Source organism: Dipodomys spectabilis, unplaced genomic scaffold (assembly GCF_019054845.1).
Source record: "Dipodomys spectabilis isolate Male_0828 unplaced genomic scaffold, ASM1905484v1 ptg000095l, whole genome shotgun sequence".
Lineage (NCBI taxonomy): Eukaryota > Metazoa > Chordata > Mammalia > Rodentia > Heteromyidae > Dipodomys > Dipodomys spectabilis.
In genome coordinates, this window is record NW_024870772.1 from 47,695,124 (window position 1) to 47,722,855 (window position 27,732).

At 46.9% G+C, this 27,732-nt stretch overlaps 2 protein-coding genes across 3 annotated transcripts in view; one reads left to right on the forward strand and one right to left on the reverse strand.

Moving 5' to 3' along the window:
• Window positions 1-3,215, forward strand: part of Kcnab1 (potassium voltage-gated channel subfamily A regulatory beta subunit 1) — a 213,128-nt gene extending 209,913 nt beyond the window's left edge. For both annotated transcript variants that reach the window (XM_042685522.1, XM_042685523.1), the window contains exons 13-14: window positions 296-384; window positions 3,111-3,215. In XM_042685522.1, the coding sequence (XP_042541456.1) occupies window positions 296-384; window positions 3,111-3,200 (179 nt within the window). In that variant the 3' untranslated portion in view covers window positions 3,201-3,215. The remainder of the gene's footprint in view (window positions 1-295; window positions 385-3,110) is intronic.
• Window positions 3,216-8,054: 4,839 nt separating this feature from the next.
• Ssr3 (signal sequence receptor subunit 3) lies at window positions 8,055-18,880 on the reverse strand. The gene is made up of 5 exons (XM_042685507.1): window positions 18,681-18,880; window positions 17,804-17,930; window positions 13,599-13,697; window positions 9,536-9,667; window positions 8,055-8,605 (listed from the first exon to the last, which is right to left on the reverse strand). The coding sequence occupies exons 1-5, from the start codon at window positions 18,811-18,813 to the stop codon at window positions 8,539-8,541; spliced, it is 558 nt and encodes a 185-aa protein (XP_042541441.1). The 5' UTR covers window positions 18,814-18,880; the 3' UTR covers window positions 8,055-8,538.
• Between the last annotated feature and the right edge of the window lie 8,852 nt (window positions 18,881-27,732).

Consider the following 27,732-nt stretch of genomic DNA (forward strand, 5'->3'; position numbering starts at 1 on the left):
CTGTGGGTCCCTTACCGTGTCCATGGGTCCCTGACCCTGTCTGTGGCTCCCTGATCCTGTCCATGGCTCCCTGACCTTGTCTGTGGCTCCCTGACCTTGTCTGTGGCTCCCTGACCATGTCCGTGGCTCCTTGACCTTGTCCGTGGCTCCCTGACCTTGTCTGTGGCTCCCTTACCATGTCCGTGGTTCCCTGACCATGTCTTGGCTCCCTGACCTTGTCCATGACTCCATGCCCCTGTCCGGGGCCCCCTGACCTTGTCCATGGCTCCTGACCAGCGTGCTTCCCTCTTCACAGCATGGTGTCTGCGAAATGAGGGTGTGAGTTCCGTGCTCCTGGGGTCGTCCACTCCTGAGCAACTCATCGAAAACCTCGGTGCCATCCAGGCAAGTACCCTGGCCCCTCGCAGCAAAGTCCAGGGAAGAGCACGGTGCCCTGGAAGGTCCTGGGCAGCGAGCGTCCTAGTGGGGAGGAGTGGGAAGCAACAATGTCATCAAAGCCCAAGCCTCCAGGTAGGGCTGTCTACTGCAGACTGACAAAAGTGATCCCTGGCCCTGGCGCTTCCTCCTGGGTCTGGGTTGTACAGGAAGTGACCCCTAGGCCTACTCATAGCATGCTGATGCACCAGTGTGAAATGTGCCACACAAGACAGAGCACACGCATCACGCATTGCCTCCTTCACGCTCATGCTAACCTGCTGGCACCGAGCCCCCTTGCTCGTCTGCCAGCCTCCTGTGACATTCTCCCCATGGCCCGCCACATAACAAATAGGCTGCACCTGCTGTCCCTCCCTCTCCCCTCAACTATGAGCCCCAAAGGTGGGAGATGGGTGTCTTTCTCACCTTCCCAACTCCTAGAGTGAGAGATGAACCTTAGTTATGACTTCAGACACCCACCCCTGGGGCTCCCCACTGAGCATGACGCCTGTGGGCAGGAGGCCACACAGCACCATATAGTCTGCTGAGGCAGGAGGGAAGGGTGTGAGGAGGGTGCTCCCGGGGTGGGGCTGGAGCTGCTGTGACTGAGCCTGCCCGCTGCTCCCGCCCTCACAGGGTGTATTCCCCCTGTTCACCGGGGAGCAGAACTGTCTCCCCTACCCACCTGTCCCCCAAACAAGCCTACGGATGACAGACAGAGCTGCAGGACAACCTGGTTAAACTTAGTGTCTAACACTTGAAAAGCAGCCCAGGAGATGCTGGGGGTGAACAGGGAGACTGCCGGCTGACTCGCTCCACCCAGCCCTGCGCTTCCTCTGGGGTTCTGTGTCCCTGTGCCCACATGGGATATACTCTCCAGGAGCCAACCTTCTCCCCAGCCTCATTATGTCCCCACAACATGGGGACAGGGGCATAGTTGAAGGAACTGAAACCCAAGGCAGCCATTCCAAGCTATCTGTACTGGCAGAACACAGAATGCCCAGCCAGGTTGAGGCAGGAGAGTCCTGCGAGGAGTAAGGAGGCACACCACGGAGAGAAAGAATGAACCAAGAGATCTTCCCCATTAACTCACTGGGCCTTCCATGTACCCCACAATGCCGACAGCACAGCACACAGGAAACCCATTTCCATAAGCTTTTATCCCAAAGACACACACACACACACACACACACACACTGTCACCTAGAACCCTCATCTGTAGCCACCACAAACCATTCACACCCCAGAGGTCAAGTGTTCCATTCTCTGACCACCATAGCCACAGCGCACCAACACCCAATTCGTCCCCTAGATTCAGATCTCCAGCTTCTCCCTGCGAGGCCTTCCCTGACAGGTCACCCCAGCAACAGCAGCCAGGCCCCTGACCCTGGGCATCCTCAGATCTCAGCCCCCCAATGGCTAGGACTGATGATGTATCTAAGCCACGGTGCCAGCCTGAGTATGTTTGAACATTCACATCTCTCTGAACTGTATTTTGGTGTCATGAGGACTGTTTTCTCCTCATGTAGCTAGCCCACTGCACTTCAGACAAAATTTCCAAGCAACCCCATTCCTGAAGCTCAGCCTCAATATGGCAATCTCTTTCCCAACACCACAGATGTCTAGACATCAGAGCTGGCGGGAGCCACCGCCTTTGTTAAAGGTAGCCCAATGTTAGGCAGAACCAGAGCCTCCTGGGCTGAGCAGCCACTCCCTAGGGCTTCTGAGCTTTCATGTGGGGGCAAAGTCACCTTGGCCGGCTGGGTGGCAGCCCAGGAAGGGTGAGGCCAGCCCAATCAGACCTCCCCTCACCAGCCTGCACCGGGTCAAAGGGCTCCGCTGTCTGCCTTTGTTCCTCAAGCCAAATGCGGGCTCACATCGCTCGCTAGTCATGGATGAGGGGCTGGCCAGCCCCTTCAGAGCCTCCACAACCAGGTCCACACCACCAGCCCCCATGTCCGAAGCCCACACTGCCAATGAGTCATTTCTCCAGACACCCCATGCCAACAAGCCGCCATCTCACTCCACTTGCTCCCCAAACTCCTCCTTTCCTTTCCAGATCAGCCATCCACACCATGTTCCTTCTACCCAGCCCTGAGACTGCCCGGGCCTCTCTCCAGCTCAGCCACTCTCTGTCCACACCAGTCACGGGCCTTGGCAGGGCGCAGATCATGTGGGCGTCATCTGACACGTCCCCTCCCCGACCTACATCACATGCTCCCCCCTCAGTCTCCACAGGGCCCCTTGGTAAAGAATGAAGTGTCCAGTACCTGGTGCTGCACATGCCCGCTCTGTCTCACATGGCCACCACATGTCCTTGTGAGTCAGGCCACCTGGGAGGCCTGCTTCCCAACACCGAGTCTCTGGGGCCGCACTTTATGGGCACATGTCCAGATGTGCAGGTAGGAGTAAAACATTCATGGGAATTGCAGGACTTAGTACCCAAACCAAAAAAACTAATTTCCTATACAAATTTTACCTAAAAAGATGCTCTGGATATAATGCAGAAAATGTGAAATCGGCTATGTATGTGGCTCACACTGTCCTTCTACAACGAGAGCTGTGGTTTCACCCTGAGCTTCTCTATTGTCGGGCAGAGGCATATGGCCTGCAGGGCTTAAGGTTCAGAGAAGGACGCCATAGGCAGCACAATGACCATAGTAGAGACCCCTCCTCCATCCTCTCCCCATTCCCAGGTTCTCCCAAAGATGACGTCACACGTGGTCACCGAGATTGACAACATTTTACGCAACAAGCCGTACAGCAAGAAGGACTACCGGTCCTAAGGCCCGTGCCTGCCTGCCTGCCCACAGCAGCTTCTCCCTGGGTGGTGAGAGGCGTTCAGCGGCCACTCCCACTCCCCCCCCACCCCGCTTTCCCGAGGGTGCGCACAGCCACCACCAGGCGCCCAGACTCCAGCACACCAGGAAATCCACTCTGTTCTCTTCTGTGGACCGCAACCTGCCCTGGCACTGCTCTGCACACCCACGCTCACGCAAGCAGCCGAAAGTGTTGGGAAGGGGGTGCACATCACTGCGGATGCTCCTTTGCATGACTCAGGGATGCGGACAGTGAACACGCTGGGGGGGATGTCTCCCTTCGGGCAATTGGTAACTTACAGAGGGCTGTACAGATTTATTTTTTCAAAAGGACAATCTACAGATGCAATAGGAATGGCCTAAGGAAGAGCCGGGTATCTTCACTCAGAAGTCATGCTTAAGGGACTCAAGTTTTTGATTTTTTTTTTCTTGTTTTACATTTAGTGAGTCATACATCGCTTGTTGCTCAGTAGCCCTAAAATTCCCAGGTATTTGTTTTCACTCCCTCTAAACACTTGCTGTTGCTTGGCTCTGTACTACAACTTACCCAGCGTGCCTACCGAGACTCTAACAGTATTCCATTTCCATGGAATAAATATCCTCACTCTAATTAAAGACCTGATGGCTGACTTACAAAAGAGAGGGTTATACTGCTACGGACACCTGGCTTTGAATAAAAATGTACCCGCAATTGAGTATTCATTCTTCACAAATTTTATCACAACTGTTTACACTCGGCTTGTAGGCACCTCAAATAGTTCAAATATTTGAGCTTTAAAAATATTCATGTTTTTTGTACATAAACCTGTAAAATATCCAGAAAGGCAAACGTTCACTGTTGAACTGGCAGTTTCTGACGTGAATTTGGAAGTCAGTCCGAGGATCTCTGGGAAAGGCACCGGTGGGCAGCACCAGCCCGGGAGACGGAAAGCATGCCCCTCCTGCAGCACCGCCCTTCGCATGGATGCAGCTGAGCCGGTCTGCTGCGCTAGACCCCAGTTACCATCTAGTCTTGTCTCTTTGGCTACTAACTCTCATTAGTATCCTACCCACAGCAAACTCCAGGAGTGTATTTTGCACAGGTACCTGTGTAAAGGAGACTTCATGCTTCTTCTCTGCGGAGTGGGGAAGTCCTTTGGCTCCGCTTGAACATCTGAGAATGCATGGAATTCTAATTCAACTATCAGCTCAGCCAATGCCTCATGTAGCAATCGCTTAAGAGATTTCACGCAGAAGAAATATGCATCTTAAAATGCTATTTTGTCATCATTTGCCGATCTTTCAGGTTAGTTAAGTTCTAAATCTTCTGAAATGTTAGTGGGAACTACAAGTATCTTTTGGACTGCTAGCCTGTGGTCTAATAGGGAGTTTGGATATCAGATTCACAATGGAAACGGGTTCTTTTTTGTCATCTACCATGTATTTAACTAGTGAGCTGCCCTACGTACACGAGCTGAGGTGCTGCAAAGAGAAATGCAATTTAATTCATTTGCTTAGAGTAATAAAAGCGTTCTGTGCAATCCCATAGGTCTTTATCTCATCTTTGCTTCTAAGCCATCACCTTTCACGCTGTTATTTTCTTACACAAAATATTTCATTTTACCATAAAACAAGCAGTAATCACCCAGATAATGCTCACAGCTAAGCTCCCCCACTTAATACTCAGAAACTAATGCTCAAAAACTGCTGAGCAAATAAGGTTGAAGTTGAAATGGCCGCTCAGTCCAGGAATGGCGGCACACTCCTCTATCCCAGCACTCAGGAAGGAGAGGCAGGAGGAGCCACTTGGCACCCAGCTTGGGCTGCACAGCAGTAACAAGTTTGCTTCTTTCTCACTGGGCTGCAGTGAAGCTAAAGCTTCTCAGTGTCACTTAATCAAAATCAAATATGAACATCATTGCTTGTGGAGAGAAAACACCTTTATATCCAAGTCATATGGAAAGATAAAGCAGGAGGCAGCTCATTTCCCAAGTCCCATACACACATTAATTTCTTCTCCTGTTCCAAAGAGCAACCTGGGAGAGAGGCATCATCACCATACCTTGACTCGCGCAGGTGACATGCACACCGGAACCTCTGGCTCGTTTCCACTTCCAGACCTCAGTGAGGACTGGACCCGAGTCCTGTGGAGAGGGCAGCATTAAGGAACCTGTCACCTGCAAAGCCACCTGCGTCTGGCCCAGTGTCTCCCTGCTGAGGGCAAGGGTGGGCGAAGCTGCACGCACCTTGCAAGCAGCCGCCGGGTCTGGAGTCCGCACACCAGGCACTCCAGTCTCCAGCTCCTGTAAGGTTTTTCCTTTATAAGCTTTAGGATTTGGGGGCTTTGTTTTTTTTTGGCAGAGCTGAGGACCAAACTCTGGGCCTTCCTATGCTAACTTCCCAACCCCCAACAAGTTTTATACAGAATAATGCACAAGTTTTGAGTGAGAACAGCTTAAATGCAGATTCTTAAATCCAGTACCCATACACTGCTTCTGTCCACATGTACATACACATGTACGTACCTCCCTTCTTCCTTCACACATGTACACTCTTGCACACGTGTACTCTCACTTGTTTGAACATACCCTCCCTTTTTCCTTTGTCTCCAGAAGCTGCAGTACCTGGTGCACACTGGAACAAAAGAATGGCCAGCAGGACACCAGGCAGGCCCACCCTGGCAGAGTCATGCCTACCCGTGTGGTCACTGCACTCTGCTGGCCAATGCCTGACGCTTGATCAGAATCTACAAATATGCCCACTTACATGTGTAGGAAATGAAAGCAGTGTGAAATAATGCAATCAAGATGATGTATTCTGTTCACATGGTTTATAAACAAGCCCAAGGAAACACACATTTTAAGAAGCAAAGTTTAATTGTTAAGTAAGACTTCATAAGAATTCTGAGTATAAAGGCAACCTCTACATTAGTCACTTCAAACATTGTTTCAAACTGTCCTTGCCATGCTGTACCAACTAAATATACAAAACTCCCCAGCCAACTTTCCCATCATGGGGAAAGGCGGGGAAAGGGGGGGGGGGGCGGGGGGAGACACACCTTTGAATCTTACTTTACTGCTGTTGGGGACCTGGTAGTTTGAAAATAAAAACTTCTGCCATGGGTTTTTCTAGCGAAGTCTGAGTTAGCATATGCGAATTCTCATTCTGCACAGCACCTGTCTCCTTTCTGTCATGAGTCAAGCTCTGCACCGAAGAGCAAGGTAAGGCTACACGTGGTCCTTAGTGCCAACTCCTGAGCTGAGTGTGCACATTCCAAAGGACACAGCCGAAACTCCCGTAGCAATGGGTGAAGTCAGAAAACATCAGGATCTTAAAAGGAGAGCCATCAGCAACAAGGAAGACAAGCTTTGCACACTTTCTACGAAGTTTTAGGCCAACCACCTTATACCACACCCCAATTGGCTATACCTATGGTCCCCAATGGGAATGGCTCATTCCTACCCACAAAACACCACCATCTGGTAGCCATGCTCATCAGCCATTTAAAAGCATTTGCCCCTGTTCCTAGTAAGAAAAAGCACCAGCCACACTCAATAGTAAAATCAAATGGGGCAAGGTCGGGGGAAGGCCAGAGGGGGGATGGGGACACACAGCCATGAGCCAGTGGCTTGCACCTGTAATCCTAGCTATTTCAGAGGCTGAGAACGGAAGACCGCAGGCAGGAGGTCGGGCAGGAGGCAGGCAGGCAGGTCAGTGCCCCCTCTCCACGGAGGAAAACTAGACACAGTAATGCGCTATTGTTGTGGGCAACAGAAAGCCTCAGAAAAGCAGGCCACAGGGACATGCCGGGCAGGAAATAAGACCTTAATCCCCAAACACCCAGCTACAGACAGGGGCAGCAGAGCTCAGTGGTGAACAACTGCCTAGTGAGCAAGGGATGCTGAGTACTGTCCAAAAAGAGAGGAAAGGACACTGGCTCTACCTTGCAGTCACTCTCTTCCAATTGTCTCCTTCATTATACGCTATTTAGCAATGGCACCTAAACAATAAAGTACCACTGCTTCTAGCGGTGATGAGATGTCATTACAATTTCTGACACTGGAGGTCACTAGACCTACATAAGTCCTCTGTCTTCCTAATTCTTGGATGTAGTCCAACATATCCACCAGCATAAACATGTAATGCTACTTGCAATATTTGTCTTAAATGTACAAGTGGAAACTGAAGATTAGGAATATATGTGCCTTTAAGTTATTGTGAGTAGGAAATCACTGGAATGCAAAAGCTAACAGGAATATGAAATTGACATCCTAATTGATGAACAGCTTCCCAAACTTGACCCAGCCGTGTTACGTGCAAAAAGCAAGTTATCTACACACAAAGGCAAAGCAGCAGAGCTGACCCTGTGAGCCTGCACTTGGCTGTGCTCTGTCTGGTGTTCCCTGAGGACGGGAACCTGTGGGCTAAAGGCCGGAGTCTATCCAAGTCCCCACCGACAACTGCTGACACACAACTCAACCACTGTAAACTCCCTGGAGAGTGCTTCACATTCCAGAGCTAAGTTCACAAAAACTACTCTGGTCTTTCTCGTGTCAACACTGAGGAGGGACTGAGGAAGGAGGCTCTTTCTGACTTAATGTCCTGTCAGTGGTGTCAAAACGCCAATCTGGGGAAACAATGATTCCAGTGACTTCACACATCCAGCCAACATGGCAGGGACAGGCTGACCTCCCTGACCACCCAGGACCAAAGCCATTCAGCTGAACAGCATGTGCTCTAACGCCACAGGCCAGCTCTCACAGGCCCACGCACTATTTTTAGGTTACTACCCTGGCTGTCTTTCTTAAAAAAAAAGGAAACTTTTCCACAAGTCAGAGAAGCCATGTTTTAAGTCTGAGTTATAACCAATCACAAATTCAGACTTATAAACACAAAGCTTCTGTTCATTCTCTGGGAAGACGATTCATTCTGATATTTATGGTTCAAAAAGTTGCAATATTATGCTTGGAACACAGAGAACCAGTTATTAACTTCTTGCTGCTATTATAAATAATAACAGCTTAGTCCAGGTTACCGTGACCTCTGACAGATCAAGGAAACAAGTTATTTTCTCTTCTGGTGATTATGGCATATTGCGAGACTTCTTGCCTTTAATAAATGTCCTGGTACTCTGTTTCCCTTTCAATTCATTTAATTTCAACAGTCTGTCAAGAGAGCCAATAAACAAATACTCAATTACATTCTGCTGTGTTTTTAAGCCTCCCAACTGCACACCATAAAAACATCTTGTGTGCCTCCTGCCCAGACCCCAGGCTGCTGGCACACCGGACCACCCAGGGACATGAGCCAGGGCGTGGCTGGCGGTCTACTTGGAGCCGGTCGACAGGAGGGCGATGAGTCCTGAGGAAGCACTGATGGACAAGATGTAGTTCCTGCAAGGATTTCACGTTAAGGAAATCAACTGGCTGTGTCTCCCTCGGCCATGAGCACTCATCGCGAATGGTGGCTCCCAGTCTGCAAACACAATGACAAGTACTTGGGGCAATGTGTTCCAACTTTTTTTTTCTCATCTGAGATAGGGACTCGAACTCACTATCTAACGCTTTCTGCTCATTGGCAGGAGGCCTTACCACCGGAACTACACCTCTAACCATGTTCCAATTTTAAAAACAAAACACTGGAAAAAATCCCAGAACATATGATCACAAAGAACACACCTAGGGCCCAGTGGACCTGTGCGAGGAGACTCGCTCCATCTCAGGCCGGCTGGTGCGCTGCTGCACTTGGCCTGCGAAAGTAGATTTCCACCACTCATGGCCATGCCAGCCTTTCTGGACACACCACTTCGTGGCCACTTCTGGGAAAGCACCGCAGTATTCCCAGGGGGCACCAGTAGGAGTATGTGTGATATTTTAGTGCATCATAAGTCTCCCACTATTAAAAGTCTATGTGTTTCTGGATAACTTTAATAAATTACTTTTGTGTAGTAAAATACACATGATTTCTGGCCAAAAGCTCAACTGAAAAGCGGCTTGAACAGTGTATCTATGAACTGAGCCTATTTAGCTACACTGGCAATCAACTAACCCCAAGGAACAGCGGGCCCTCGGGTGTGTGCCAGGACTGTGTAAGCCAGGCTGCCTACAACTCCAAGGAGGCCAGCAGAGACAATCACACACAAGTGGGAGACAGCTTTGTACTCCTGCTACTTAAAGTCTTCGTTTCTTTATAATCTTAAAAAAGACTAAACCGAACCATAAACTTCTACATGTTAAACTTTTCTTTTTACGTGCTCTTGCCTAGTCATGCTATCTGATGGTCTGCCCCAGAGTGCCATTTAGACTGGGCCTCCCCAAGGATACACTGTGGGGTTGAAGTTCTTCAGGATGAAGAAGGAGGCCACGATGACCAGGACCAGGAACAGAGTGTTGTTATAGAAGATGGAAAAGGTGGTCGCTTCGTAGTCAGCAACCTCATTCTTCTTCCACAGGATTCTGGAGACACACAAACAGGCAAACAAGTTGGCAAATACTGAATGGCTCCCATTCGTTTTAAGGTAAAGTTGTAAAGTTCTCAAAGGTACTCAGTCAGAACTACCCCTCCATTTCTAAACACCCTGGGCACCAGGACCATGGGAAGGGACTGCTTGGTTAACTACATGGCTTGACCACATGGGCAGTTGAACTAGCCTTTGTCCAGGCCCTTGCCTATCACCTAAAACTGGATGTCACTGGTCACACCCAGGGGCAGGCTTCCCGGCTGTCTCTGGACTTGAGCTACAGACCATGGAATACAGCTGTGAGAGACAAAACAAGCGCTACTCTCACAGAAACAGACTCCTTGAGCCATCTCTACTTAACCCAAACAAAGAACTTACCCTATCACTACGTGAATGCTTTTAACTTGTTTCCTTTTATTCTGTTTTACTTGTTCTGATATTTTATCTTATTAGTCTGCTAGTACTTTATTAGCCAAGTGAGAGGAAATTCTGACTCAAACAGACTGTATACCTCCTGGGTAATTAACACTGTGAAGCAATTTTGGAAGAGTTGACCATGAGACACTAGTGGGGTGTGAACGAGAGAGAGGATCCCAGAGGAACTGACTGAGTGGGCTGAAACCATTTCTTAATGGAAACAGAAAAAATATAAGCGATTGCAACACACACCTCAGGATAACTACTGTCTTATGAAAGATTCACATTTGTGTATCTGAGCTATAGGGAAAATATATTGGTCTTACTGGAAGTTTTTATTAGAAAGGTCAAAAGTCACAGTGTAGGGGATACACCCTCCCCAAAGATAGCTTTCCTTGGGTCATGTGATACAGCCTCTCCATGTCATCCTAAGAACACATTTCATAGATCAGATGTTCTAATCCAAAGTCAACGCCTTGGCTGTCCAGCCTAAATCCTCTGTGCGCACCCTTTGCAGCTGAGTACCTGCGCCATTCCTCTTTGGTTCTGTGGACGTACATCAAGACATTCTGCCAAGTTTCCTCCACACATAGGGAAAGGAGGGACATTACTTCAGAGTAGCCATCAATGAGAAAACCCCTCAGATGTCAAGCAAGTTTCCATGTAAATTTCAAAATACATGTACCTTGAAACTTGAGGTAATAAATGTTACCCACTAGGACATGTGTCAGGGCAAATAAACCCAGCAAGATGCACATACCAACCCAGCTCCATGCTGGAAAACACTGAAGGCATCTACTGTAACTCTGCAAAAGCCAAGGAAGAGGGGTTGCTTCAGCAAGCAAGCTCCCAGCACCGCTCTCCTTGGCTGACTCAGTCGCTTATGCCAGACAGAGCACGTCTCCCTAACCGCCTCTCTACCGATGAAAGACTTCCCCTCCATCCTCACCCTGCAGATTCATCATCCACCCATGCGCTACCATCGTGAAAACATTTAAACTGGCTTAAAAAAAAAAAAAAAAACCTAACTTGAAAGAATACTTCCCAAAGAGTCATCTTCAAGAGTGTTTCCTAAAACAAGAAAATGTTCGTTCCAAACAGCAACTGTTGTAACTGGGTAATAAAAGACAACATCATCAGTAAATCAAGAACACTCATACCTGGAACACATGCTGAATCTTCGTCTTGCCTGTCCTTGGACAAACAAACATCCTGAATCACTTTCAAAGCAGCGTATCTCAAATAATTATAAACGAGGCTTTGAGAGCTACTAAGAAGTTTGATGAGCTTTCTCATAGATCAAATCTCTTAGAAGCAATCTATCCTCCAAGAGGCTCCAGTGCAGTGATCAGAGACAATCACAACTACAGAACTGAGAAAAACTGTCTGCTGTGGCTCTGTGGTGTCTGCTGTGTTTGCTGTGGCCCTGCTGTGTCTGCCATGTCAGCCATGTCTGTGGTGGCTCTGCTGTATCCACTATGATCCGGTTGCTCTCTTGGGTTTTTTTTTTTTCATGTTATTAGAATGACTGTAAAAATTTTCAATTTTAAGTAGTTGTACCAAGGGACTTCAACTCAACAAGTCAGATTATGAGTACAATGCATCTTGATTACTGTGGCTTTTCTAAAAGAATTATTAAGAGCACCAATTTCTACTGATAAGAACATATCATCATCATCACCAGTCTGCATGTTACACATCCACAAAACTTCTCTTAGATAACCCTATGCTTAAATACCTGCTCCAGCAAATGGCCCAAGTTTCATTCCCAATTCCAACTCTGACTCACTGCAATGACTACCTGAAAACCACACTGATAAAAGATTCAGAGCTCATCCAGGGGAAAAGACAAATACCAGACACATGGGCCGAGGATCAGTACTCCGCTCACCACCCAAACATTAAGTAACGTAACAACCACTGTCCGATTCCAGTACTATGATATGCACCCCAACTTCAGGAACTTTGCCCTAAACAAAAGAATTCGACAAAACACCTAGAAACATGTTTTCCTCCCTCATCTCTGTTTCTATGCAACAGTGTACCATCAGAAAGTTATGTGGCCGAAGTGTGTGGCTCACGCCTCTTAATTCTAGCTACTGAAACTGAAATCTGAGGACCTCAGCTGTAAGACTCTAATTAACCACCAAAAAGCTGGAAGTGGAGCTGTGGCTCAATTATAGAGTGCCAGCCTTGAGCAAAAAAGCTAAGGGAAATGCCTAGGTGTGAGTTCAAGCCTCAGTACAGACACAGACACAGAGAAAGCAGTGGAGCCAGACCTCACTACATCTGCTCCTTGTAAAAAAGCCTCATCCTGGCTTTACTTTTCTCTTTATGGCTTTATAAAGGATCCACAGAAGAGCATCATGTTATTAATGCTTCGGTGCCTTTCCAAAACCACTATGGAAGGCACTGTTCATTAAGTTACTCCATGTTACTCCATGTCCTGTAAGTAAAGACCCACCAGATAAAGTCCTTCCAAGACTTGATGCTAGCAAAGCATCTCTGCAGAAGGGCTGGCATGCACTGTAGCTCCTCAAACTCGGCAGCCATGGGGCCTCAGAGGCTTCCCCAGACACAAGAAGGCTCAGAGGCAAGCTTAGCACTCCAAAGTTCTTTTGTCTTTAAATGGCTTTTGATCTTTGCTTTAATATTGCACGTTCCCTCAAAGACTTTCTGAAACACAGTATGGTAAACATTTTGTCCTACAAAGCAACTTGCTGATACTAATACTTAAGATCCGTGAAAAAAACAAAACTCACGACTCTATTAAACCATCTGGCAACTCTTAAGCACCAATTTGCTCAATTATTCAGGGACTTTGGCAACTCAAATAGTTGGACTGTTTAATATGCATTCTAAAAGCAGCTGGCAGGAAAATTAGAAGGAAGCCTAACAGACAGACACGACTCAGAAAAGAGAAGACAAATCCAGTTCCTCTAGCTTCCCAACCAGCATGCAGTTTCCCCAGAACTGGCCCCAGGTAGAAGAGGTCAGAACTACCACCCTGGATACATCAGGACCAGAGCTAGCACCCCTAGAAATGCTAAAACACACACACACACACACACACACACACACACACACACACACACACACACACACACACACACACACAACATAAACCCTTCAATTCAGAAAGGTTAGATGACATGATCAGGGTCACTCAGGTGCCAGTAACAAAACTCTGTGGTCTCTTAAATTCTAAGGGTAGCTTGGGCTACAAGCTCTCAGCCTGCCAGTGCTAATCTACAACCCTGACAAGTCATCACAGCTTTCATATTTCCTCAGAGTGAAAAGGCGCTGACGACACGCACCTCTTCTTCAGAATAGAGCAACTGTATGTGGGTCAGTGAAATTCAAACTGTCAGCTCTCACTCTTCCCAGTGCTGCTCTTTTACAACAGCAAGGTTCGCCTCCAGCTCCATCATCTAGACTGTCTGAGCCACCATCAGAAATGAATTTTCTCCCAGTCACAACCACCCCTCTCCCGACAGCTGGAGTCAAACCTCTCATCTTTCTCCTTTCGAGACATCTTTCTGTTGTCAGCTTCGGAAAGTTTTCGAGTCACTTCTTTGGAAACCGCATCCTCCCTCTTCTGGGCTACTCTGGAAGGAAGAACACAGAGCTGAGTTTTCACATGCTCCAGGTGAACATAACGCTCCCAGAACATTCTGCACTTGAGATCTCCTATCAGTAGCTGAATGGTGCTTTACATTTCAAGAACATAAGCTGAACAGAAAGTTCCAAGTTTATTACATTGTGCTGGCTCAAAAGAAACAGTTCAAGAACCTTTAAGATGTGGTTTATTAGCTATTGAACTCCCAACATGTGGTTTATTAGTTCTTTGCTTTCATTTCTGCCTGGAAGGGAGAATTTTCCAAAGATTAGGTACTTAATATGAATATAAAAGTCAAATGCTATTAGTACAACTTAATTATGAATCATTCCAACTGCATTTTATTTTCACAAGGTTCATAAGACATCAGTGAAATGATACATCTTTTCAATTCTGGGTAAATTAGAGCAAAAACTTGACTTAATAAACAAAGAGGAAAAAAGCAACTATAATATCTTAAAATTATGCTTTTAACTCTACTCCAAAGGACAACTGCATTTAAGAGAAATAATATACTAGGTCAGGGGCTGCCCACTCCATGTTTAGTGAAATTGGCCACAGCTTCGAAGGTGCACCAAAATTAACATGGAGTTGGCAAAAAAGACCGGAAGAACTACTCAACAACTACAACCAACTAATCGACTATTAACTACAGAAGAAACAATCGTGACCAAAAAGTAAAATTTAACAGATTATTTAATTTCTTGAAAATAGTTTAGCAAGCATTGTTTAAATCATGCCACCTTTTAAAAAGAATTTCTAAAGGCTCTTACTCCACACACATAGTCACATGCCCAGCACTGTGGGTAACATGTGACACACATGATACTACGGCGCCCTCCCCACCCTCTGAAGTACCATCAGGCTTCCTTCACAGTCTGCACGGGCAGACCAGCCCTAGGACCAGGCCACACATTCAAGAGGAGTGAGCAGTCTGGATCTAGACTGTGGCCACTGAAGCACCTTCCCTCTACCATTCAGCACGAAGACACCTAGCACCCCCTGGGTCTTTCAGCCCTGGGTCTTTCAGCCTTAACTATCAAGAAAATCTGGAAGAACTGTGATGTCAGACAAGAGCTTCTAAACTGCCCAGGGCTGGTGGCTCATATCTCGCTGCTCAGGAAACAGAGATCTGAGGTTAGTCAACCCAAACAACCTCTTACCTCCAACTAACCAGCCAAATGCCAGAAGCAGAGCTGTGGCTCAAGTGGTTTCAACCTTAAGTGAAAAAGCTAAGCAAAATCACCAGGCCCTGAGTTCAAGTCCTATAGTACTGGCAAAAGTTACTAAACCAAACCTAGAAAAAAAAAATTCTACTCAGTCTGTTAAGCTAGTAAAGCACTGAATATTCACTTAAATTTCACTTACTATTGTTACAAAGAATAGCAAAATGAACAGCAGCTGTCCTCAAAGAAACTGGCAGATGGAATCCAAAGGTAAAAAGAACATGACATTTGATTCTGAAGAATCAAGATGAAAAGGGCTTGCAACACAAGTTACGATGCTAAGAACCAAAGGGACTGGGTTCCGTGGCGGCACATATAAGAAAGCCATCGAGAGCAGCAGAGGCTCAGATGGGTGACATCTTGGAACATCCTCTAGTAAAAGGGCTGATGACAAAAAGCAAACAGACACAGATGTCCTAAGTGCCCTGCCCTGCTACCAGAAGGGCAGTCATGAAACCTGAGCACCACGTCCAGAGGCATCAGGAGCCACCGAGGCCATTTATGGCCATGTCTAACAATGAAGCCAAGTTAACTGAGTCCATCTCAGTGTGCTGAGCCTAACAGAGACAGCAAAGCCAACGAACAATCAACCTTAGCAAAGATTTCTCTGGAAAGGTGTCTTGGCCTTGAGACAAGAGATGTGCAAACCAGAAGGAAGGGAAGGAGGAAAGAGGAGGGAGGGAGGGAGGGAGGGAGGGAGGGAGGGAGGGAGGGAGGGAGGGGGGAAGGGAGGGGGGAAGGGGAGGGGGAGAGAAGGAAGGAAAGAAGGAAGGAAGAGGGAAGCAAGCAAGCAAGCAAGCAAGCAAGCAAGCTTGCTTATCCTAAATGAGGGTATCTGGGCCATAAGACGCTTCAAAGGACTCAAAGGCTGATTCGGAAGAACTGAGGCCCAATTCTGAAAGATGAGGCCCCCAGGCAAGAAGCAGAAGACTTGACTTCAAGAGCCCAGAAAACACTGGATTTAATATATTAGAAAAAAGTCAGTGATGAACTAAGAGAAAAACAATAAAAATGTCCCATGAGTATGCATACTGTGTATCCCATAAAACAAGGCTAAAACCAGGGTGAATGAGATCATTACAAGGCTCAATCTCAATCAATTCAGCAATCCTAACTAGAGGTTGAGACCAGGAGATCCCAGTTCAAGGTCAGCCCAGGCAAGAGCTATATGAGACTCCATTCTAATCAATGGCTGTGCAATGGTGTGTGCCTGTCATCTCAGGGATAAGAGAAAGCATGAATAGGAGGCCCACAGTCCAGGCAGCTCAAGCAAAAAGCAAGCCTCTATCTCAAAAAAGTAACAAAGCAAGTACGGTGGAGTGGCTCAAGTGGTAGAGCACCTGCCTAGAAAAGGCAGGGCCTGAATTCAAACCCCAGCAGCACCAAAAGACCCATGGGAATTGCCTAATGGTTCCATGTTTTGTAGAGTGAGCAGTGGGGAGCAGGGGGGACCCCTCCACATGCCAGAAGGAGCTGGCATAACTGAGGCAAAACAAGTGTCAAACTAGTGTGGATAAGAGGGAAATGAAGCCTACACATACAAGAAGCCCACTGGCACTCTACGTCTCAGCAAAAGTCCAATTCCCTGAGCAATTCAAAGATATGCAACACTGAAAGTCCTATTGAGGAAACAAAGATATACTGCTACCTCAGAAGTAACAGTGTAAAAGTAACACTGAAAAAGTCAATTAAAAATGATTGTCAGGTACCAGTGGCTCACACCTGTAATCATACATTCTCAAGAGGCTGAGATCTGAGGATCACAGTTCAAAGCCAGCCCCAGCGGGAGAGTCCTCATGAAACTCTTATCTCCAATTGACCACTTTAAAAACTGAAGTGGAGCTGGGTAGTGGTGGTTCATGCCTAGCTACTCAGGAGGCTGTGATCTGAGGATCATGGTTCAAAGTCAGCCCAGACAGGAAAGTCCGTGAGACTCTTAACTCCAATAAACCACTCAGAAAACCTGAAGTGGCACTGTGGCTCAAGTGGTAGAACGCTAGCCTTGCGCTGAGGAGCGAGGGACAGTACCCAGGCCCAGAGTTCAAGCCCCACGACTGACAAAAAATAAATAAAAAGACTTAAGAGGTACTGTGTCTCAAAGTGGTAGGGTGCTAGTCTTAAGAAGAGCTCGGGACAATGCCAACGCCCTGAGTTCAAGCCCCAGGACTGAAATAAAACAAAAAAACAAAACTGAAGTGGTGCTGTGTCTCAAAGTGGTAGGGTACTAGTCTTGAGAAGAGCTCAAAGACAGTGCCAAGGCCCTGAGTTCAAGTCCCACGAGCAACCACACCACTTTCAGAAATAATAAACTGATGATTATCCAAAGCATCCTATTGTTTCTGAAAAGGCAATTTACTTCTTGAGTTTGTTTTTGAGCTGAACCTCAATTGTGTGCTTAAATTATTCTCATTCTACTCTTGAAACTTACTTGGGGGGGTAGGGGGACAGGAAGCTCACACCTGTAATCCTATTCAGAAGGCTGAGATCCAAGGATTACTGTTTAAAGCCAGCCCAGTAGATAAATCTGAGAGACTTATTACCAACTAATCAGCAAAAAGCCAGAAGTAGAGGAGTGACTCAAATGGTAGACCAGCAGGAGCCATGGGCAGAAAAGCCAACCATTCCACTCCCAGTACTGACCCACATGCATGTACATACATACATGCATGCACATGCACACACAAAGCTTAGCTCCGCTCAGTGTCAGATCACTCTCTGCTTCTGTTGGCTATCGGTTTTTCCCAAGTCAGTGCTGTACATGCACTTAATAGTTCAAATCAGTGCCTACTACATACAATACATGCACAGTGATCTTCAAGACTTCCTACTACGAAAGAAAAAAAAAAGGCAACTTGAAAACTATACTTACTTGTGCTTGAGGACAAACTTGACGTTCTTGTATGCAAAGGCCACCAGATAGGTGCTCACCAGGGTCATCACGCTGTACAGGACGGCGGACTGGATGAGGTCCATGTGCCATATTCGCCAATACAACCCTGAGGGGCAGGAGGGGAGACACACGGGGAGCTAGGCCTCATTCGGAACGGCTGCTGAGCCACGCCTGGGAAACCCCGAGGGGGGCTTGGGGCGCCTGACCCACGCTGGACAGGGCATGTCTGAGGCTGTTCAAAGGGGGAGCCACAGCAAACGCACTGGCTTCAGAACCCCATCTTGCGAGCAGTAACTAACCTTTCCTCCCACCGGCCCGGATGAACCTTCTGCCGCCTCTAAAGGGACAGCACACGGGCTCACCGCGGTCCGCCCGGGCCGTTCCCGGCGCCGCGTGCACCCCTGCTGACGTGGCTGTAACCCGAAAGCCACGCGCGCCTTTTGCACACCGGCTGCGCGCTTCGACAGACACAGCGCGCGCGCTTGGGGCTGACGGCCAGACCGCAGCGCCGAGGCCCGAACCCGGCCCGCGCGCGGATCAAGTTCGAGGGTCCGCGCCGGGGTGGGGGTGGGGGGGTGGCCTCCCGCCAGGCCGGGGCGCGAGGGGTGCACTCCGACCTCCCGACACATCCACGCCCCCACCCCCGGCCATGGGCCCGGGCGGCACCCCGCGTTCCCACCCGGCTGTCCGGAGGGCCGCGGAGCCGGGGCCCGGCCGCCCCGTCCCAGACGTGGACGGGCGCAGCCGGGACCGAGGCCCGCAGGGAAACCGCGGCCTCCCCGTCCGCCCCGGCCTCGCCGCCCTCCCCAGCCTCGCCGCCCGCCCCGGCCTCGCCGCCCGCCCGCCCGCCGCTCACAGATGGGGATGGCCGACACGATGAAGGCGTTCCCGAAGAAAAGCGCCGAGGACTTGGCCGAGAGATTGCGGCTGAAGTCCTGCAGGAGCAGGTCCTCCTCCGACTGCTGCTTGGCGCCGCCCTTGGGAGCCATGGCCGCGGCGAGGACCGGCAAGGGAACGCGGGGATCGGCGGGGAGGACGCGGGGAACGGCGGGCAGCGACGGCGACGCGAAGAGGCCCGGCCCCGCCCCCGAGGCCGCCGTATCCGCGAACGACCCGTCAGCGCGGCGCGCGGAGGCGGGACCCGGCGTAGCGAGGTTCTCCGTGATTGGTCAGCCCGCGGCCGCCACGCGGGCCTCCCGACGTGGTTGGGCGGTGGGAAAGGCTTCCGGATTCCTGTTGTGTCACGTGGCCCCGCCCATCCGGGGCGGCTGGGATTTGTAGTTTAGTAGGTGCTTGCTCTTTTTTTAGTTTTTTTTTTTAATTCACCAAACTTTATTGGCAGCGCTCAGGTAAGTGCGGCGACACAGCGAGAGGCTCCCCAGGGGCCCGCGCTTGAGGCTGCGGAGTCCCCAGCACCACACGGCATCAGTGAGGGCGGAGGAAGGGGAAAGAAGAAGAGGGAGGAAGAGGAGGGGGCGGAGGAGAAGGAGACCGAGAGGGGGAAGGGGGCCAACACTTGTGCGCCTCTCTCCTAGAAACCTGCCTCGTTTGGTTGCCCAGGCCTTGCACACCCGAGCCCCCTTTGCACACGCCTTCTCCGGATTAACGGCCCCTTGCATTGGGAAAAGGTCACCGTGTCCGTGATTGTAATGGAATCTCCATGGCCATGAATTCCTCACTTTGAAGGAACTCTTCCTAATGAAGATAATATCGAACCTTGTGGAAAGGCGCCAAATGTCTTGCAAATCACTGCTGTTATATTGCTTTTTTCTTTTTTTTAAACTAAATTTTTACAGCAGCCTGGCCAAGCCGGATAAAACTAAGTAGAGACAGCTGTTGGAGACACAGCCCCCCTACCCCAGCTCAGAAAGTCAGTGAACCTACTGAGACAACTGAACACCAGTTTTAACTCTTCCAAGGATCCCTTTGTCTTCCTCAAAGACTATCCACCCAGCAGCAAATGCTGCTCCCCAGGACATCAGGCAAAATCTCTGCAACCTTCTGTTTCCTCCTTTCACCTTATCGAAATTGTAATCACCTAGCACAGTCTCCACCCTCTCGTGCTCTCTGGTCCAATCTGTTCTCTACACGGGTCCATACTGAGTTTTCTGAAATGTAAGTCCTTCCATTATCTACAGCAAGAAGTCTCAAGTAGCAGGCGCTTTTAACCAATTTGCCACAAAATAAACAAGACCATCTTGAATGTTTTTCAGAAAAATACAAGTCTTCACTTTGAAATGTCTGGGTTTATATTGTCTTTGGATGTTACATTGCTCCACCTTTTATTAAATGAGGGTGATAGAGGAAACTTTATCAGTTTTCCTTAGGAAATCAAGTCATTTGCTAAGCTTCCATGATAATTCCTCTTTTTCCTTCTCCATCTATTACCAATTCATAACCAGAACCTTTTCTATCAGTTTCTATAACTAGATTTCCATTTGAATATTTGTAAACCCAGGCTATGGGGGGGAGGAAGGATAAAACTCAAATCTGTAATATCAAAAGAGACAAAATATCACAATTATTTTAAAGGAAAGAAGTCAGAATGGATGAGGTGACAAAGAATTATGGCCACCAGGTGGTTCACACCTGTAATCCTAACTACTCAGCAGGCTGAGACCTGAAGAATCTCAGTTCAAAGCCAGTTTAGATCAAAAAGTACACAAGAGTCCATTTCAGACTGGAAGTGTAGCATAAGTAGTAGACCATCAGTGAGTAAGCCAGCCACGAAAGAGCTTGTAGCTGTGAGTTTGAGCCCCAATAGTAGGAAATATATGTGTATATGTGTGTGTATACACATACACACACACATATATATATATCTTAATTAAATATCTTAATTAAATAGAAGATATTCTAAAATAGTAGGATTTTTAACTTTTCACAGGGATAACTTCGAGAACTCTGATAGGCAAAGAAGTTTATGAGAGAGGAGGTTTGTGGCGAGAATAAAAATGAAGATCATGAAGACAGTACACTTGAGATATTGAAGCAGTATTTTCTGGCACCAAAATTATCTAGCTGTTTTTGAAGAGTAGCAAGGTTCAAGGACCTGGCATACAGAGCCCTGACACAGGGAACAAACGAGGTTAGCAGGAAGAGAGGAGAGGTGGCCAATAGATTCTGTCAGCGCAACACCTATAAGAGATTTTGCTCACTACGGTATAACTCAAAGCAACCAAATGGACGTGATTGTATACCAGCCTGGTTTTAATCTGTCAACCATTTCTGGTTACATTTCTAGTGACTGTTTCTGACTTGCCATTTCTGTTCTATCACATTACACTTATCAGATCGGGGGAGGGGGTGGAATTTAAAGCAATAATATGCATTGCTGTCAGGGGATATGAATAACAGATTTCTTTCATCCACTACAGATGGCTTTGTAAAGTCTGGCAAGCTAATAATTAATATACTTAACTATGGCAGACACTGCAAATTACATAGTCAATAAAGAAATCCACAGCTAGCTTTTCTCTGGAATCTTCTAAAGAATAACAAATAGACCATCCAGGGCTATGCTAGAGAGAAAATAAAAGTGCTTTCTGTGTTGAAGTCTATTTGTAAGGCAAATGTCATTATGGAAATAATTTTGAAAGAGGAGATGGAATCCTTGCATTTGTCTCTGAGCATAATGTTTTCAGTTATCACCTGGGAAATCGTTTACTCAGCCAAAGCACAGTTCAGGCGCTAGTTCACATATGCAGTCAGTTAATATTTATTGAGAAGCTACTACATAAAAGGTACTGTGCTAGACTCCGATAAGTAATCAAATCACAATAATGACTACTACAATAGCCAGCATTTATTGAGCTCTGTTACAAGCCCAGCTCTGTGCCAGGTCTGATTTCCTCCCAGCAACCCTGGGAAGGAGATGTCATTATCCTCCTTGTTGTCCCAATGAAGAGACAGAGCATAAACTAGTGAGAAACTTGCTGGGTTCTCTGTTTCAGTAAAACCTCAGAAAGAGCGCCCCCACCAATGTACAGAAACAGGAAAGCAAAGGAGAAAATGCACAAAGCATAAATCAGTAGCTCCCTAGCACCCATCACTTAGAAAGTGGGTGGGGAGTTGGAATGTTCTCAAACAACCTTGGAGCCTGTACTAGGGCCAAACACACGTCTTCAAAACTGCAAACCACAGACATTAGAACTGACACAGGTGGCTCATGGTTGTAATCCTCGCTACTCAGGAGGCTGAGATCAAAGGATCACAGTTCAAAGCCTGCCTGGTCAACAAATGAGACTCATCTCCAATTAACAACTGGGGGGTGGGGGGGTAATGGAGGGAGCCTGAAAATAGCTCAAATGCTAGAGCACTAGGCCTTAAGCAAAAAAGCTGAGGGACAGCACCTTGCTCTCTGAGTTCAAGCCTCAGAATCGCCATTAAAAAAAAAAAAAAGATTGGAAATATACTAGGAGAAACTATAGAAACATAGGTGAATACTATTATCAACATAAACTGGCAATCGGTCCACTTCTCCCAAAATGTTGAAAGGCACGGTAACATCATCAAGTGCCTATCAGATCCGGACAAGAGTAAGTAGTGAGTTAACACAACTAGAATCCTTGCCTTTCCAAATACAGATTAGATGGGAGGGGCTGGGTATGGTGATTGACATCTGTAATCTCTATCTACTCAGGAGGCTGAGTTCTGTAAGGGTTAAATATGAGCAAAAACCTATCTCAACCAAAATTTGGGCATGGTGGCAGGTCCCTGAAATCCCAGGGAGGCAGGGAGCTTAAATAGGAATGTTTGTAGTTCAAGCTGGCCCCCAGCCAACAAATGAGGCTATATCTCAAGAACAAGCACAAAAAGAGTTGGAGCTATGGCCCAAGAAATCAACAGTGAATACTACCTCGGCCAAATAGCTTAAGGGGTTAATTTGCCTCATTAAGGTAGCTCAGTGGTAGAGCGCTTACCTTGCATGCATGAGGCCCTGGGTTCGATTCCTCAGCACCACATAAGAAAAAAGCCAAAAGTGGCACTGTGGCTCAAGTGGTAGAGCACTAGCCTTGAGCTGAAGAGCTGAGGGACAGCGCCCAGGCCCAGAGTTCAGGCCCCACGACCAGACCCAAAAAATAAAAATAAATAAACTCCCAGGTTTAAGGAGACTTAGATGAATGTAGAAAAAAAAACCTTGAGATTTAATAACAATAGCCTTAGCATATTATCCTTGACAGTCCTTAGTTTAGGGCTGGTACCTTCCTCTGTCTACCTACTTTCCAACCCCCTGCAGGTGACCTTTTATCATTATTATTAAGTTAAAGTCTTGAAAACTCTAAATACACCCTTTAGTATGGAACTGGTTTTTAAAGCAAATGAGGCATTCAACATTTGGAGGAAAGCATTTGTTTTTGAGCTTGAAGCTTGTTCTTCCCAAGATAAATATTGTTTTCCTTTTTAGGAAATATTGGTCTGACTCACGTGCCCTGGGAGCTGCTTGGATAAAGCCATCAGTAAAGCCTGTCTCCTTGGGCCTAAGGATATTCATTTACTTCTTTAAGAAAATGATCCATCTCTGCAGAAAATATATTAATAACCACTGAGAAAGGGCACAGCACTTCAAGTCTCCAAACTCCCCCCAGAGTCTTCTAACAGCAGATGCTCACACGCATCGTTCCCAAAGCACCGAGGACACAATAAAAATTAAGATTTACACTGGAAATCAATTTTCTTTTGTTACACATTTAACTCAAGCACTATGGCAACAGAATGGAAGATAAAGTAGGTCACGGATTTCAATGGTTTTGATCACAGGAAGACAGTTGAAATTTGTTGTTCATTTTACAGGACTCTGTATTTGCAAATCCTTCTACTTCAGTGTTGTCTGACAAGCATCTAGTGGATCAAAATCCTAAAACCAAATTCTAGATTGAGATTTCTTTCATCTCAGTATTTGTTTCAGTCGGTGTACTAATTAGACATACACACAGAGAAGACCAGGAAGGGAACTGCCTGTGAAAGATTGGTACAGGCAGGTCCCGGAGTGAGAGGACTGAGACATTTTACAAGTCCTTCTGAAGAGCATCTGGGGACAACAGACATGAAAACACAACGCCACACTTCTGTCCTGTCAGCTGGCAGAGTCATCCGTGGTCTCCTAGGGACCAGCTGGGCATGGGGGCTGGGTGCTTGTATCCAGGAAATTAAGTGGCATTATATTCTAACCCTTCTTCCATTATGTTTCTGATACTATCTTCCTTTGCTCCTCTGTCTTTCTAATTTGGGGAGGGGGATGGTTGTTGTTTGTTTTGTTTTGTTTTGCCAGCATTGTGGCTCGAACTCAGTACCTGAGCCTTGTCCCATCGCTCAAGGCTGGCCCTCTTACCAGTTGAACTACAGTCCCACTTCCAGCTTATGGGCGATTAATTGGAGTCAGAGTCCACAGAATTTATTGCCCAGGCTGGCTTCAAACCACGATCCTCAGATCTTAGCCTCCTGAGTAGCTGGGTTTACAGGTGTGAGCCACCAGCGCCTGGTTTATTATTGGGTTTTTTGTTTGTTTGTTTGTTTTTTGTTAGTCATGGGGCCTGAACTCTGGGTCACTGTCCCTCAGCTCTTCGGCTGAAGGCTAGCTCTCTACCACTTGAGCCTCAGCACCACTTTTGGCGTTTTCTGCTTATGTGGTGCTGAGGAATCGAACCCAAGGCCTCATGCATGCAAGGTAAGCATTCTACCACTGAGCCACCTTCCCACCCTATTATTGTTTTTGTTTTTGTTGTTTTATTTTAAACATGCTTTTCTTTAACTTGCTTGGGAAGCAGCCCCTTGCCACTGGAGGGACTTGACTTCAAACTACTACCGCCCCTGCTCCCTGGCTTTGGCAGCTGACGTATGGAAGGAATTGCTGAGATTTAATATGCTTACCTAGAGAAGTCTGGCCTTCACAGGCCTTCCTCTCTTGCCTGAGCATTTCCTGTCTTTATGGACTGGAAATAGCTCGCCTCCTTCCCAGTAATGGGGTGAGATCAGGAATTTGTCACTTAACTATTTTACAGGCACGAAAAATTACATTTTGAAAGTATCTTAAATGACTTGGGAAAATACTTGTAAAATATGACCTCAATTATTTTAAATATAGAATAGCTAATCACAGAAAAATACTAGAAGGAAATAAGCTATTCAAAGTAGTTATGTCTGAACAATAAGACTATCGATGATTTATATATTATGGTCTCTAATTTTATAAATGGACCCAATTGTTTTGTGATTAGAAAATAATAATGGTTATTAAAATAATACATAAATTATGATGCATTTCCTCTGAAAGACAATTTTGTAGTCATAGAAAAGAGTGTTTCTGAAACATTTTTAGTGGCATTGACAAATGCTCATACTAGAATTATTGGGCATGTAGTAAAACTATATATATATGTGTATATATATATATATATATATAAAACAAATTATAGACGTACAAGTAGATATATGGGAGTGACTAGAGAAATTGTCTTCAAGTATTGATAGAAATTATCTCTGGGTTTTGAGATCATGGTCAATTTTTGTTGTCTTCTTTTGTATGTGTTTATGTTTTCCAATTTGCAGAATTCTTTTATCATCGTAATTATATTAGTTTCCAGGGAAACAGCCAATAGAACACACACATGATGATGAATTAATTGCAACAATTGTTTAATGTGAGCATGGAGAAGTCCCCAGTAGGCTGCCTGCCAGTAGGACAGGAGGAAAACTGAGGGTGTCCATCCGGGCCAAGCCTTAAGGCCAAAGGACTGGAATGGCCAGGGTCAATGGCAGAAGAGGGATTTCCCAGCTCCCAAAGACAAAATAAATTGGTCCTTTCTTTCCCTTTTGGGTCTATTTGGGCCCTGAACAGATGCTATATTGTCCAGTGGGAAGAGTGGGTTTCTTTACTCGATCTCCTGATTCAACTACTGATCTTTTCTGGAAAGATCTGTATAGACACACCAAGAAATAATAGGTGAGCAGCTTCCAGGGCATCCCTTAGGCCAGACATGTTGACGCATGAAGTTAGCCACCACAGAAAGAAATCGCGATTCTGGTAGAGAGGAGGCAGCCAACCCATTCCTGCCACCCTTGATATGGGAGGATGCCTTTCCTCTTTCCCCAGGTCAGGCTGAAGTCCCTCTGGATCTGCTGAAGGAAGCTGAGGATGGAGAGGACCTGTGTTGGACAGAGAGCAAGGCCATCTCCACTTTCTCCAGTGATGGCATTCTGTCTTTCTGCAATGAAGTTTCCCTGCCTTGTCTCACACACACACACACACACACACACACACACACACACACACACACACATTTACACACACTCCCACACATTTGTTTACAAATAAATAAGGCAGACTTGCTTAGACAGGGAAGAACTAAGACTTAGGATGTTGCAAGCAAAAATGAATAGTTATACAGCAGATTTTGACTGTAAACTACATGTCTTGTGTACTTTGCTAAGTATTTTACATACATTTTCTCGCCTAATCTTTCCAAAATCCCTGTAAAATAGGTACCACCACTTCCCTTGGTTTATATAGACTAGAAAAATGGAATCTTAGATAAATAACTTCCCGGTTCATTTAACTAATAAGTGCTTTATGAATTAAGGAATCTTTTTTTATTGTTTTGTTTTTTGTTGGTCGTGGGGACTGAACTCTGGGCCTGGGCGCTGTCCCTCAGCTTTTCAGCTCAAGGCAAGCGCTCTACCACTTGAACCTCAGCCCTACTTCCAGCTTTTTCTGCTTATGTGGTGTTGAGGAATCGAACCCAGGGCCTCATGCATGCAAGGCAAGCACTCTACCACTGAGCCACCTTCCCAGCCCCGAACTAAGGAATCTTAATCTTAAGGGCCTGTGCTATTCACCAACGTGCAGATGGCAACCTGTTCGCTGTGAATTTCTACTAACTCCTATGCTTTCTTAGTTCAAAGCTGGGAAAATGCTTGCAAAGAGAACTAAGGAAATCTTTTCTTCTTGTCTCTGCTCATGATCTGATGCTCTTTATTTCAGGATATACATCAGAGAAATGTAATTATGTACAAGAAAATGAAGTCTTCCTTTGATCAAGAATATTAAAAAGGCTCAACTTATCTGTAATTGATTGGAGCTTGGACTTTCAATGTGCAATTTCCCATGGGGACATGATGATCCCAGCTACTTGCAAGATCTGAAAATCATGGTTTGAAGCCAGCCTGGACACGAAAGTCTCTAGCCAAACACCAAAAAGCCAGAAGTGGAGCTGTGATCCAAGTGGTAGAACACCAGTCTTGAATGGGAAAAGCTAAGGGACAGCTGCCAGGCCCTGAGTTCGAGCACCAGTACCAGCACACACAAGGCACAGGATAGGCAAGTCATTGGAGAGGGTCCGGCTTGTGCTGCAGATGGCGCTGCTGAGGTGGCCCCGCGCTGAACCCAGGAGTCTTTGCCTCGGGCCTCTCCAGTGCTGGAATGCACCCCAGCTCTGTGTATTTACTGTGTGTGAAGTGCTTTCCCGTGGTGCTGACTGAGCAGGAAATTCGTGGGAGAAAAGACAAGGCTATTTTTAATGAATGCAAAATAATGACTACTCTTCTTGGTTTGCAACTTGAGGCAAACAAACAAAAATCAAGTCTAAAGGGCAAAACCAATTCATTGCTAATCACGAAAGAAGAATCATTACGAAGAAGAATCCTCATCCTCAGACCTTCTGACCAGCCATGAGGGAAGGACAGTCTGGCTAGGATTGGGGGTGGGGAAGAATGGGGCACCCTCAGTCCTTTTCACCAAGCTCCACAGAAAGCCAGCTGTCAAGAGGAGATGATGGATGTGGGTTCAAGTCCCATTCCTGCGGGAGGAGGCTGCTGGATACCAAGGGAGAGGCCTGGGAGTCTGTGACTTAAGAAGGAACACTTCAAACAGGGTGAAATGGGGTGGCGGGGTGGGGGACAGTTTAATCTTG